The sequence below is a fragment of the Lonchura striata genome, chromosome 5 (genome assembly GCF_046129695.1).
Source record: "Lonchura striata isolate bLonStr1 chromosome 5, bLonStr1.mat, whole genome shotgun sequence".
NCBI classification, from domain to species: Eukaryota; Metazoa; Chordata; class Aves; order Passeriformes; family Estrildidae; genus Lonchura; species Lonchura striata.
The window spans coordinates 44,440,061-44,452,811 of record NC_134607.1 but is presented as its reverse complement, the minus strand read 5'-3'; the positions used below and the strand labels follow the sequence as shown (position 1 = coordinate 44,452,811).

The 12,751-nt window shown below is 40.2% G+C and overlaps 1 protein-coding gene across 2 annotated transcripts in view; it reads left to right on the top strand.

Annotated features, from left to right (window-relative positions):
* CPM (carboxypeptidase M) overlaps positions 1–12,588 on the top strand; it is a 27,958-nt gene extending 15,370 nt beyond the window's left edge. For both annotated transcript variants that reach the window (XM_021544276.2, XM_077783515.1), the window contains 6 exons: positions 7,172–7,344; positions 8,801–8,985; positions 9,233–9,403; positions 9,862–10,014; positions 11,047–11,195; positions 11,843–12,588. In XM_021544276.2, the coding sequence (XP_021399951.1) occupies positions 7,172–7,344; positions 8,801–8,985; positions 9,233–9,403; positions 9,862–10,014; positions 11,047–11,195; positions 11,843–12,082 (1,071 nt within the window). In that variant the 3' untranslated portion in view covers positions 12,083–12,588. The remainder of the gene's footprint in view (positions 1–7,171; positions 7,345–8,800; positions 8,986–9,232; positions 9,404–9,861; positions 10,015–11,046; positions 11,196–11,842) is intronic.
* Positions 12,589–12,751: the final 163 nt, after the last annotated feature.

The window sequence follows — 12,751 nt, the reverse complement described above, 5'->3', positions numbered from 1 at the left end:
AATTTTTGCAATGTCATTTATACCAAATACACTTACCAGAGGTTTAGAGTGAGCTTCTCTCAAGCTTGTGCTTCTTATTATTGAGGTATGTCATAACTCAAGGAAGAAAAAATGTGTGTATTTATTGAGGAACTTTCAGAATAAAGTTCCCTTGTTTTGGTGGAAGTGCCTTAGGAGGCCTTACATTATGGTAAAGAGTCCAACAATCCTACACTCAAGATCTCTCTTAAGTAGAGAGCTTTGTCTTCTCCAAGTGAGTAAACCCAGAGGCTTTAAGTTTCCCAGCAATGAGTCAGATGCAGTAGTTTGCTTATACATTGTTATTGCCTAGGCATGAAATATGACTGATAGAACTCTTCAAATACATCCTAAGATTAAATAATAATTGCTGTGAAGCATCAAATTATTTATTGTAGGGAGGAAATTTATCTTGGGAACCTTAAGCTAGGAACAGCTAGATTTACCTGAGATAACACAGAGTACAAAAGAAAAAGCAATGCCAGAACAATAGACTTGCTCTGGGAAGAATGCCCACTTATTAATGATCAAGGAGAAATTATGATTATGAGCCTACCTGGTGCAGTACTTGAATCTGAATCAGAAAGAATCAAAGCTTCACTGTACCTTATAGTACTTCTTTGATTTGTATTTCTTTTATTCTTTGGCTTTACCTGATTATATTAGTCAACTTCAGGATAAGTTTAAACTGCACAATCAGTTTTTATGCAGTCTTTCATGTGAAAGTTAAATAATTTAACAGTAGTAGCAAGGTATATATGTGTATATATATGCTAGCCTGTGAATTCCCCAAACTAAGAAAGATAGATATAGTAGAAAGTGCATCCTGTGCAAAGGATACACGTCACAAGTTATTGCTGTGTGCGAGCACTTGCACACCTACAGGCACTTGTGACATTATGTGCCAAGAATTTTCCCCAAGTTAGACTAGTTTCACCTTGTTCAACACTGGCCTTGCTCAAACTGCTGCTGGGAGTTTGGCTGCTTGGGAATTTAACTCTGTGTGAGAGAGCTGATTCATGGTGTCAATGGGTGCATTTGTTGGGTGCCCAAGATAGGGTTTGCAGCTCCTGGAACCTGGCGTGTGTCACCAAGGCATCTAGGAGCTGAGGCTCCATACTGCAGTCCCTGCAGACTGCTGAAGGGGATTGCAAAAATTTGTGACTGCAAATCACCCAGCTTTAATGGGGAGGAGGTGGAGGGCTGGATGTGATCTCATCTGGAATGGGCTGGCTTGCAAGTCCAATATTGCCGGACTGCCAAAGGCCACACATACTGAAGTCTCCACAAGGAAATACCCCTGTCATTATCGCTGCCCAGCTGGATACACATAAAGAGCTTTGACACTGTTTGCACATCCACAGGGCTGGGAGTTCCTGGGGACTGACAACTCGGATCACTGCCTAGGATCTATGTTTTTTATTGACTTCATGAGGAAATGAAGCAACATTTTCTTTTAAAGTCAGACACAGTGCCAGACGGTCTAAGCAGGTTTGATCCTTGAGCTGCCTGGCTAAGGTGTCCAACATTCCCGTTATTTGTCAGACCAAGCTCACACCTAGGGAACATTCCAGAAATAGAGTTATTCTTCTTTTTCAGCCCTCATGATGATTTTTGGTGTATGTGGTTTTTTGGTGCATACAGGTAACACACAGTTGGTGTTTGGTTGTTTTTTTTTTTAATCTGATCATAAATGTATTTCAGATGGCAGGAAATTAATTCCTCATATAGACAAGCATTGGGGAACTTGAATATTTTTTCCCCATAATCTAAGATTTTGCTGGACTACTCACTGGGGATAGATTCAACTACCCCTACAATATATTAAGCAGATAAGCTTTGCACTAGCTATACAAGCTTCAACTTGCATGCTACAGTCTTTCATAAATTGAAATTGTGGGGTTATGGTTTAATTGATCCAGTCAGGTCTTTTGTGCTTCAGTGATATTTTGTGCTTCAGTGATATTTTCAGTGATACAAACTGAGAAGTTCTGTTCTCAAGTGTTGTTTGGTGATGCTGCCCTTCTAACCTGTTATGATCATGCATATGACTTTTAACTTTGACTCAGCTGGCCCACTGCTCCAAAAACACAAAAGTCGGGGTGGAACCTGAATTACATGTGTGTGGGCTGTTCACACATGCTGCTGGAAGAAAATCTAGGTTATTTGGAAAGCTGCCCAATAGGGAAGTTCTAATAAAGTAATATGAGTACACAATACCATAAGAGGAGTATTTTTTTTCAAAACTGAAAAGATTTATTTTTTGAAGTAAGTTCATTTTTCTTGATACTCTAAGACATAACCAGCCAAGATTTAAAAGATTTTCATTTGTGTTCACTGTTGCCAGATAGAGTGAACTTTTGCCCCAGATCCGCTGAGAAGCAACAAAAAATTCTCCAATTCTTTGTTGCCTGTATGAAGCTGGATACCATTTTTAGCAGTACTTTTCGTTTAATCTGAGCCAAATTAAAACTGGTTTAAGCTAACTTTAATCAAGATGGCAGTAAATGACTGCACAAAATGCATAAGCCTGTGAAATGTTAATAAAATCTGCAGGGGGAAGGGGAGAGAGAGGTTGCCTGATCTTCTGGGGCAACTCCCATTCTGAATTAGACAGAGGCCTCTCTTGTCCCAGTCTTGTACTCTTACTTGAAAGACCTTCTCTTTCTAAGTTCCACATTCCTTCCTGGGGAAGAACTCCTCCTGCTTAACATTGACCACAACCAAATCCCCAAATACTCCTAAGTCATAAAAGAAGCAAAAGCATTTGGACCCTCTGTGCCAATGACTTAAGTCCATTCTGTACAACTAAACAAATAGGATCTAATTGGAAGGCTGCTCCTGAACCATGTATATCACTGCAGGGAAACCCTTAAGGAAAAGAACATCTGAACAAGCTGTAAACTTCCTGTGTGTTTCTGCTTTCCCCCTTTAATATATTGAGTATAGGGCTTTAACTTTCCGCAGCTGTAGTGTAACTTTAAATTTCTGCTTTCTGTAGTGTAACTGGGCCATCACAAGATAAACTCTTTCTCAGGGTGGCAGTGCTATTATCAGTTCTTTTCTTTTAGTGTCCATGTCTGGTCACTTTATTTTCTCAGTGTATAAAATAACAATGTAAATAATATTAAATAATATAATAGCTTATTTGTAATAAACAATAATTTATTTATAATCATATAAATAAAACACTAATATACATAATATGATAATATAGTAGTATAAAATATTATTAAAAGTAGTAGTATTTTACCTCTTTCATTGTGTGAAACTGAGCCTATACTGATAAGTCTGAACTAGCCTATGTGAAAGGATGTATTTATCTGTTGCCTTATCTTGTGAAATAAGTTAAAGCAACTCTACCCTATTTTCCATGTCATCATAGACATAGTCATAGCCACAGTAGGGTTTCCTGAAATATCAGGACTTAAGTGAATTAGGGCTGGAGTGATCAATATAATGGAACCTTAAAAAAACACCAAGCAATAAACTAATGAGTCTGGTGTAGAATTTCTTACTCTTATTTCTAAAAAATGGAAGTTGCATTTACACTGTCAAAATACCACTGTGGAAAAAAAGCTATTTTTTTATCATCCAATTGCACAAAAAAAATACTGCATATACTACACAACTTGCTATAAGGAATTGTAAGTCCATATTCCCATGTCCTCAGTCCTGTGTGATATGTTATTGAAGTGATATGCAGGGAAACAGTATTTGCTCTAGGAAAAAACCCACTATTTATAAAAAACATTTCTTGTATAGTAAACTGTTTTCCACCTAGCTTCAGTATTAGCTAATGTGGCGTGAAAAAGGTCAGAAGCACCAGAGATTTCAAAATAATCAAATCTCAATGCTAACACCAGACTTTGAAAAAAGCTGGATGTTGCTGAGGTCTGTTTCAGCACTTTTTAACACTGCCTTGCTGCAGTTACCTTTTCTCTTATCTTTCTTTACACTCTTCTGAGTGGGAAAAGAGAAAGCTATCCATGTCTCAGCCAGGTAAATCCTGAAGCCAGAGGAGTTTGTCCAGTTGGTAACAACTTGTGCCAGTTACTGTTCAAAGGCATTTCCTTGAATGATAAACCAGAGAGCTGCACTTTGCTGTCATACCTGTGGTATTTCTCAGATGTCCAGACCAATTGCTGCTGTAGAAACGAAGGGATGTGTGCCAAACTATTGGCACAGTCAGTCGCTTCAGCACTGGCGTGTTTTAGCAAGAAAGACAGCCCCAGTGGGGTGTGTCCTAGCAGTGTGTGATAATTAGTGCAGTACAAGTGTTGAAAATAACATCTTGCAAGTGTGGCATTTCAGTGGGAAACCAGGCTGGCCTACTGCTCATACTCCACTTCCTTTGGCAGGGTTGTGCCTGGTGTGCTGAATCTGGCCTGTGGAGCAACCTGGGCTGGAGCAAGGGGCCAGGCAAGACTCTGTTGACCTGAAACAGGTCCTGCCTGACGGTTTGGATCTTTCTTTCAACATCGTTCACCTTAAAAACCAGGCCGTGTTTAAGGAAAGAATTTTAATAATAAAAATGGGCAGAGTCCATCCACCCATAGTCCCCTGGTATTAGGTCTGTACCGTGTGGTAACAACACTGTTCTAAATCCAGGGCTGATGCAGTAAAGTGTTACAGCACAGGTGCAATTGGACCTAACCTTAATCTCCTAACTGGCTGCCTCCCTGGCTTCTTGAGTAATCCCTGTGGCAGCTGAGCAGGGTGCTGACACAGCCCTGCCAGCAGGCAGAGTCAGGAAGTTTAAAGGATTTGTGCACAGAAGCAGCAGTTGCGCCCTTTTCTACAGCATTGATCCATGCCCTGACATGTGCACGCTTCTTCATTCAAGGCTCCCCCTGAGGATCACTGAAAACCTTTCCTGCTGACTTTCTCCCTTTGGGGCAGAGGAGGAAGCTGACATCTGAAAGTGCACAGTGAAACTTGATGTCTAATTGTATCCCTAGAAGTGAAAGAAAGGAATTTGCTTCTCTGTCACCCTTTGTGTGAAATACAATAGTACAATCAGCATCTCATCTCCCTTGGGATACTGCAATGAAAGCTAAATGTTCATGTCCTCTCAAAGCCCCAGAACACATACATGCTGTCCCCTGATCTTTTCTCTATCTTCATATTAAAACTAAGGCTTGACTTTATTGTCAGCAACCTACCTTCAGTGTGTCTAGATCCTTTATTTGAAGCTCTAAAATGAAGCTCTAAGTGACTCATAACTCATATCCACAGATACTCATGACCTCTGTAGTAACAGGGTAAAGTTTGACTGAGCAGCAGATGCTTTCCAAGGGCTTGATCAAAACTTGACCTTGAACTTTCCCAGAAACAAAAACTTTCCCTCAGATACTTTCAGACGTGCTTTCCCAAGTAATGCAGGGTGCTCTGGACCAAAACAAAACCACCCCTCTGTTACCACTCACTGGTAACAGTGGTAATAAGCATATTCTTCCCTCATAGTGTAATCACCCAAATGCCAGCACTTTTAAGATAATCTGAATTGCCTAATGCCCTGAGTACAACAGCAGCTATACCAGGAATCCTATAAAAGACTTTGTAAAATACTGTACATGTAAGTAAATCTGGGATTAACTTTTAATTGGAAAAAATATAATCTGTGAAAATATGGTCATCTTTCATTCTTTGTAAACATTGTTCTTTTCTACCACATTCTTTTGTTACTTTTTTTTTTCCCCCTTTCTACTCCTGCTTCTCTACCCTTTCTTTTTGGGACTTATTTTGGTCAGACACTGAAGAGAAGTACAGTAGGAGAAGAGCACTTTCCCAGGTTCTCCAGCAGTCCATTCTTGTCTGTAGTTTAGCTGTCTCTGTGGTAGAGCTATTCTTGCTGATTCTGAGTCTGGTAACTTCATCTCTCATGCCCAGGGCCATGAGTTGGCTGATTTCTCTCCTCTCCTGTCCTCTCCTCTCCTTTCTTCCCCCACACTTAGAATATTCCCAAGATGTCTATCACCCTTTTCAAGAGCTGCCTGTACAAGACAGGTTCTGTTGCATCCCTTCTTAAATTTCAGAGTATATTTATCAAACCTGCAGAGCAGTCTGTTTTCACATACTCAGGTGATGGTTTAGATCCTGTTGCGATATACCAGGCTTTGTTCTTGGAGATAAAGTAGAGATAAGTTATTTCTAGAACTCATCTACTTGCAAGACTTGGTTTGTTCCCTTTCCAGACAGGGTTTAGGAACCCTAAAGCACCCTTGAGGCATGGGTCACAGTGCTGTGGAAAGTGCCCCATGAAAGTATGGTCCAGTGAACATTAGCAGTGATTTCTGGAATAGAATAGAATTGTCCTTAACTCTGGATTGGGTATTTGACACTATTTTGCCTAAATTTTATAGACTAAAGGGAGATGTCAGCTTTCATGACTAACACAAATTTATAAGAGCAGAAATATGGGTTTAGCTTTTTCCTTGATCTAAAGACTGTATCCAAATGTCTTTCCATGTCCTTTTCTAAGGATTTATTCGGTTTCCCCAATGCGCATGCTCATGACATTAAAATAAAGCATTGTAACAGAAGTATCTATGTGGCCTCTTTAATCTTGTATAGGCTTCCCATAAAAAAGGATCAACAAGAAAATATCCTGCTCTGTGGCATCCTGGAAAACATGGCAGACTTGTCCTCCCTTCCTTCTGAAGCACCACTGCCAAGTGCTGCCACACAGCACTGGCACTCGTATGCAGGTCACTGAGGCACCAGCACAGAGCTGGGACCCTGCAGTCGGACTGAGAAAATGCAGTGGAGTGTTCCCAAGCCCACATGATGTTTATCAGGCAGCTTTAGTTTTTGTTTTAGCTGTTCCTTATCCATGCAAGATTTAAGCAGTGCATCTGACACAGTCAGCTTCCCATTATACAAAAAGGTCTGGTTGGTCTGGGTTCAAAACCTTCTGAAAACCCTCCAGTGATTCCTTTAATCTATTCAGGTGCTTTAAATATATTTAGGGGAAAGCATAAAGCAAAGTAGTGTGGATCAGTGTGCTCTCATATGCTTTGTATGTCTGTGTAGCCCATAAGAAAAACCTGGAAGTTCAAGGCGGTAGATATTTATTTATTTATTTATTTATTTATTTTCTTCTTCTTCTTCCATATCAGACTTAAAGTAAAATCTGTGCTTTTTTACACAGACTGTTGGGAGAGAAATCCTGCTCCATTTGATAGATTTCCTGGTGACCAGCTATGGACATGACCCAGTTATTACCCGGTTACTCAATAATACCCGGATTCATATCATGCCAACAATGAATCCTGATGGATTTGAAGCTACAAAAATACCTGATTGTTATTACACACGAGGAAGGTAAGGGTGGCTTAAGAGGGTGGGAGAGGTAAGATAAAGGGGTGGGGAGTAATGATCGCAGCTAGCCAGAAAACTGAATCACACTTGGTGGAGAGCAGAGTCTACAGGATGTGCTAGGGCTAATTTTTGCCTGTACCCTTCTGAAGACGCTTTGTTATGGCATAGAGTTTCTGGAAGACTGAGTCAGACTGGTGTTTATATGTGATGTGGCCAGAAAAAGTTGGTCAGAACGGTGTAATGACCTCACCTTTTAGGCAGGAGACCCAGATTGCAAATACAAGCACAATTCCCTATTTTGTAGCACCTTTAGAGTGCTACGAGAAAAGAAGGAAAATTCCACCCACAGGGATCTATTTCAATTGGAGAATTCTGTAACCCTTCTTAATGAGAAATGGTGTGTCTAAGCTTGTTGAATGAATTTTAGCAATGTGTTTAAAAATCATGTTGAATGTGGATTTAGTAAGAAGGAGTTATACAAGCAGAGCTGGCTATAATAGATTCTTTGCTAATAGTGATGGTAGGGGGAAAAAAAACTACACAAAATAAAATATAACTTGGCATTGCATCCTGTGATACTTTTGCATTACTTATTGTGACTATTGCAGAGACCAAAAAAGGGATGAAAAGCTTAACAAGCTAGAAGAGGAAAAAGAGACAGTGAGAGAATGGGAAGAAACACCCAAAGGACAGATTTGGAATGTGCACAAAAAGCAAATCCATGAGCTAGAAGTTCTCTTGCATCACTGGCCTTAGCAACATCAGAAACAAGTGAAAGAAGGTTTAGTTTGGTTCTTTAGGTGACCAGTGTAGGCCATCCTTTTTACTAAGAAAAAATGTATTCCTCAGCAAATAGATGGGACTTGTATGGAGGTGGGTATTTTTTATCCCCTCACTGTCAAATGGAGGGGAGTTTAACAGATTGAGCTAAAAAATTGACACAGTCAACAGTGAATACCCTCTTTATTCCTGTACTGACCTATCTGAGAGAAAAAGCAAAAGAGCATTTGAAGAGGCCAGGCATTAAGGTTCAGGGAGTATGAAATATATCCTGTGTTTGACTCAATTTTTTTGAGAGTGAGAACAGCCCAAGGGATACAGCCATTCAATAATTACATTGGTTCTATACAAGCAGGAAAAACACATACAGGATGTAAGACAAAGTCCTTCTGATATAGCTCTGTTTTTTTCTAATTCACTTATGAGTAGGTGTGCATTCTATGTGCAAGATAAATATTCTGCTTCCACTTAGAATTGTTTTATTGTGGCCTATGAAAATTCCAGTGCTGCCAGAAAGCAAACTGAAGTCTATCACCATAATACTTGAGAAATTAAAAATGGCTATCTTCCCTATTGTCTGAAGATACTAGCACACCACAGATCTGGAGTACTGGGAGGCTCGTGATGTGGAAGCATCCACAGGAAAAACAGTAATGGGAATATCTTCTCTCTTTCTAAGGTACAACAGGAATGGAGAAGATCTGAACAGAAATTTTCCTGATGCTTTTGAAAATAACAGCATCAGGATTCAGCCAGAGACTCAAGCAGTAATGGACTGGATAAAAAATGAAACATTTGTTCTCTCAGCAAATTTGCATGGGGGTGCCCTGGTTGCCAGTTACACCTTTGATAATGGTAACCCAGGTAAGCTGGGGAAAAATTCTCCCAACAACTGACTGGGTTTAGGAATGTTGGCTATACCAAAGCAAAATTTAGAAGGGTTCCTGCAAAGTTCTTCTAGCTTTTGAGCTGGGATGGGCAGAATTTGATAAATCCCATCAAAATTCACTGCCTAATATGGCCCTTTGGGAGATGTTTATCCTGCATGTAAGCCAACACTGAGTGTTTTACCAGTAATGAGAGTTGCACAATGGCTGTCTTCACTCTGCAGTTACTGGCTCCTTGGAAGGCTATAGCAAATCTCCAGATGATGATGTCTTTATTCACTTGGCAAGAACCTATTCTTCCAACCATGCCAGCATGTACAAAGGGACAGGGTGTGACAGCAGGCAAACCTTTCCAGAAGGCATTACCAATGGGTACTCTTGGTACCAGCTGGAAGGTAAGAATGTCATTGATGTTTCATTCAGCTGCTCCCAGTAAGATGTTTTCTCACTTTCTCTGCCATCTCTGATGATGAAAAGGCAATAATTTAAAATATTTAAAAGGGTCTTGAAATGGCTTTGGCAGCGGCAAATCCTATGCCAACCTATCTGTCCCTTTTTAGTTGGGAAAGTTTGAATGAACTGAAGTGAAAGACCCACCCTTTCTCATCAATCATCATCATTTCCAAAATGAAGTATGCTTCAGAAAACAACACTGTGAATAACTAGAGTAAATAATTAAGTTGGTTTTTCACAGGAGGCAGTAAATACAAGTGTGGCATTGAGGAATCACTTATCTGAATTACTTTTCTTACAAGTATGATGCAAGTACCAACGTTTTAACTCTCCTATTTGTCTTTTAGTTTGACCTTAAGTGTTCCTTTGCAGCTGAAAAGGCTTTTATTTCACTTTTAAGGTGGAATGCAAGATTACAACTATGTCTGGGGACAGTGTTTTGAAATTACACTAGAGCTGTCATGCTGTAAATATCCTCCAGAAGACCAGCTGGGAAAGTTCTGGAGAGACAACAAAGCTGCTCTGATCGAATATATCAAACAAGTACACTTAGGTGGGTATGCGAATGGGGGCAGAGTGAAACCTGAGGCAAGCTTAGAGGGAACTCCTCAGCAGCCTGGGTCAGTGTCACAGCTCACAGGGGAGAGATTTGATGTTAACTTGGGAGCTTCTGAACAAGAAGTGCTACAAAGACAGGAATGGATAAGGCAGGAGAACTTAGAAGAGTGTCAGGCCAGGGGCTACTACAGGTGTGCAAGGGGCTTAAAATGTGCTGGGGCAGGAGCAAGGGACAGGCCTTGGGGGCTGTCTGACCATACACTCCCCCCCTCCCCTCATTCTCCTGAGCAGCCTTGGGATAATAATTTATTTCAAAGGTCTCTAAGTGTATGTGTGCCTCAGCACTAGTGTCATGGGTCTTTGCTGCTTAGATTTTGTAAATTTGAAAGGCTTCCTAGGTGTGATCTAACTTCACATTTCTAAGAGAACTGCTGCTTAGTGAAACTGTGGTGCTTTACAGTGAGTTGAAGGGTTTGCACAAACCTGTTGCTTATCTTGCATTTTGTTTCCCTAACTGCTATTTTTTATCTCTGCTTAATAGCTGTGCTGCCTTGAAGATGGTGTGTGGGAATTAAGGGAAAGTGCTTCATAAGCAGACATTGTTGGTATTCTGCCTTTGGGAAGTACTAGACAAGAGGCTGACTTATTTTAAATCACAAAAAAAAAAAAAAGAAGTGGGAAGGTGTGGGTGGGTGTGTGTTTGCGTGCAAAAATTGCCAAACCTGTACTGAAGATTGAAGCCCTTCAGTATAGTACATGTGTATGATACCATCAGCAAATGAAATTTGGAAGAGGATATTACAATACTACTTTCTAACTTAACATGAGGGTAAACTATTAACAACAACAGCCTAGGATTTTCTGGTTTAATTCCCTTGAGCAAGGCCTAAATCACTAGTGAGAATGTTAGATGTGCTGAAATGTGGTGATGCCTTTGAGTGCATCCAGCAACAGAACAGTCTCCCCTTCTCAGAGAAGGAGGCTCACCAGTTAGAGCTCATGATCTTTTGCTCCTCCTTTTTCATAGGTGTCAAAGGCCAAGTTACTGACAAGAATGGGAATCCTATTCCCAATGCCATCGTGGAAGCCAAAGGAAGGTCACATGTCTGCCCGTACAGAACAAATGAACAAGGGGAGTACTTTCTTCTCCTTTTGCCTGGGACATACGTGATCAATGTGAGTATGCAGCCTTACTGAAGTACTGTTTCTAACTGCACTGAGCTCCTGAGCACAGTGAGACTGCAGCCTTAGAGGTGGGTGAGCTGAACTGCTCAAGTCATAGATAGGAGGTGTAAAGGCTCTTTAGCAGACTTTAAAAAACTATGTATTTAAATACTAGTCAGCAGAAAGGAAATTTTTATACAGTCCTCGATGTCCAGAGATAAGCACTCCTTGGAACCTTGATGGTGGAGCCAGCTGGGATGAGTGTCAGAAGCACAGCAACAGGAGCTTGAGGTGTTTGAAACAAACCACAGAGCTCTTGCAGGGTGAGAGGATGGAACCTGGGATCTGCAGCGCAGGCTGACACCACCACAGGTGGTGTCATTTCCTTGTGTCAAAACGGTTTCTCTGTGGAAGTCCAAAGAACATCCTGTAGGCTCTGCCTGCTGCAAAGGCTCATGCTTAAGCATCACTGCAGGATTCTGACTCTTGTACAGCAAGTCTTATTGCTATAACATGAAAAGTTTACTCTTTTCCCATTCCGTGTTCTCAAATGTATCTTTAGAACATCTTGCCCTGTACATTTATAGTGTAAACACTAATTGTTTCACAGTTGAACTCAATGTTTCAAACCAAGGAAGAAATCTTGTGTTTGCTCCTAGGCTACTGTACCAGGATTTAAATCCATGCTGAAGACAGTGGAAATACCTGACAACACTGGAAACTTCAGTGCTTTGAAACAGGATTTCTCTTTCTCAGAGGTCTCAGATAAGATCACATCAAGAGTTGTTTCATGTCCCAAAATTCCCCTCTACCAAGAGCTCACACGGGCTTCAGCTGCAGTAAAACCAACCATACATATCTTGGTTTTAATGACTGCTATGCTTGTAATTTTCAAATAAAGTCAGGAATGACAAAGGCAAAGGCAAAATCTTCCTGCACAAATGTGGCTTTTCAGAGAAGGAATTGTATATACAAAAGAATGTATGTTTTTATAAACCAAATTCTCAGATTCACAATCATGTTTAATGTATTTTGTAAAATATTGGCTGGACAATTGAATTATTTACTTTAGTTATAGTAGACATATTTTTAATTGTAACAGACTATCATATTAATCTATGTAAATATTTTACTCTGAAGAAATTTTATACACCCTATGGAGAAAACTGTAGAATTTTGATGCAGAAAGTACAAATACATTTTGAACTTTTCCCAAATTCAAAAACATTGAGAATTGTACTATGTTTCATGCAAACTCAGGCTCCTCACTGAACCAATAGATCAGGTGCCACACAACTGTAAGTCATCAGCTCAATACTAATTTATCATAATAAAGCCACTGCTGTAAATGAAGAATGGCGTTTTTATATATGCTCTTCCTTACCTGGACAGATGAGACGGCTCAAGGCTCAAATGAGGTAAAGACCAGTAACACAGACATGTTTTAAGACAAGAAGATGAAAACCAAATGTGAGTATCTACCAAAGGGCTATGCTGTGGAAGCTGCATGATAATCCACACCAACAGGGGAGGAATTTGTGGCTCTAAAACCAGTGTTCTCCTACAGC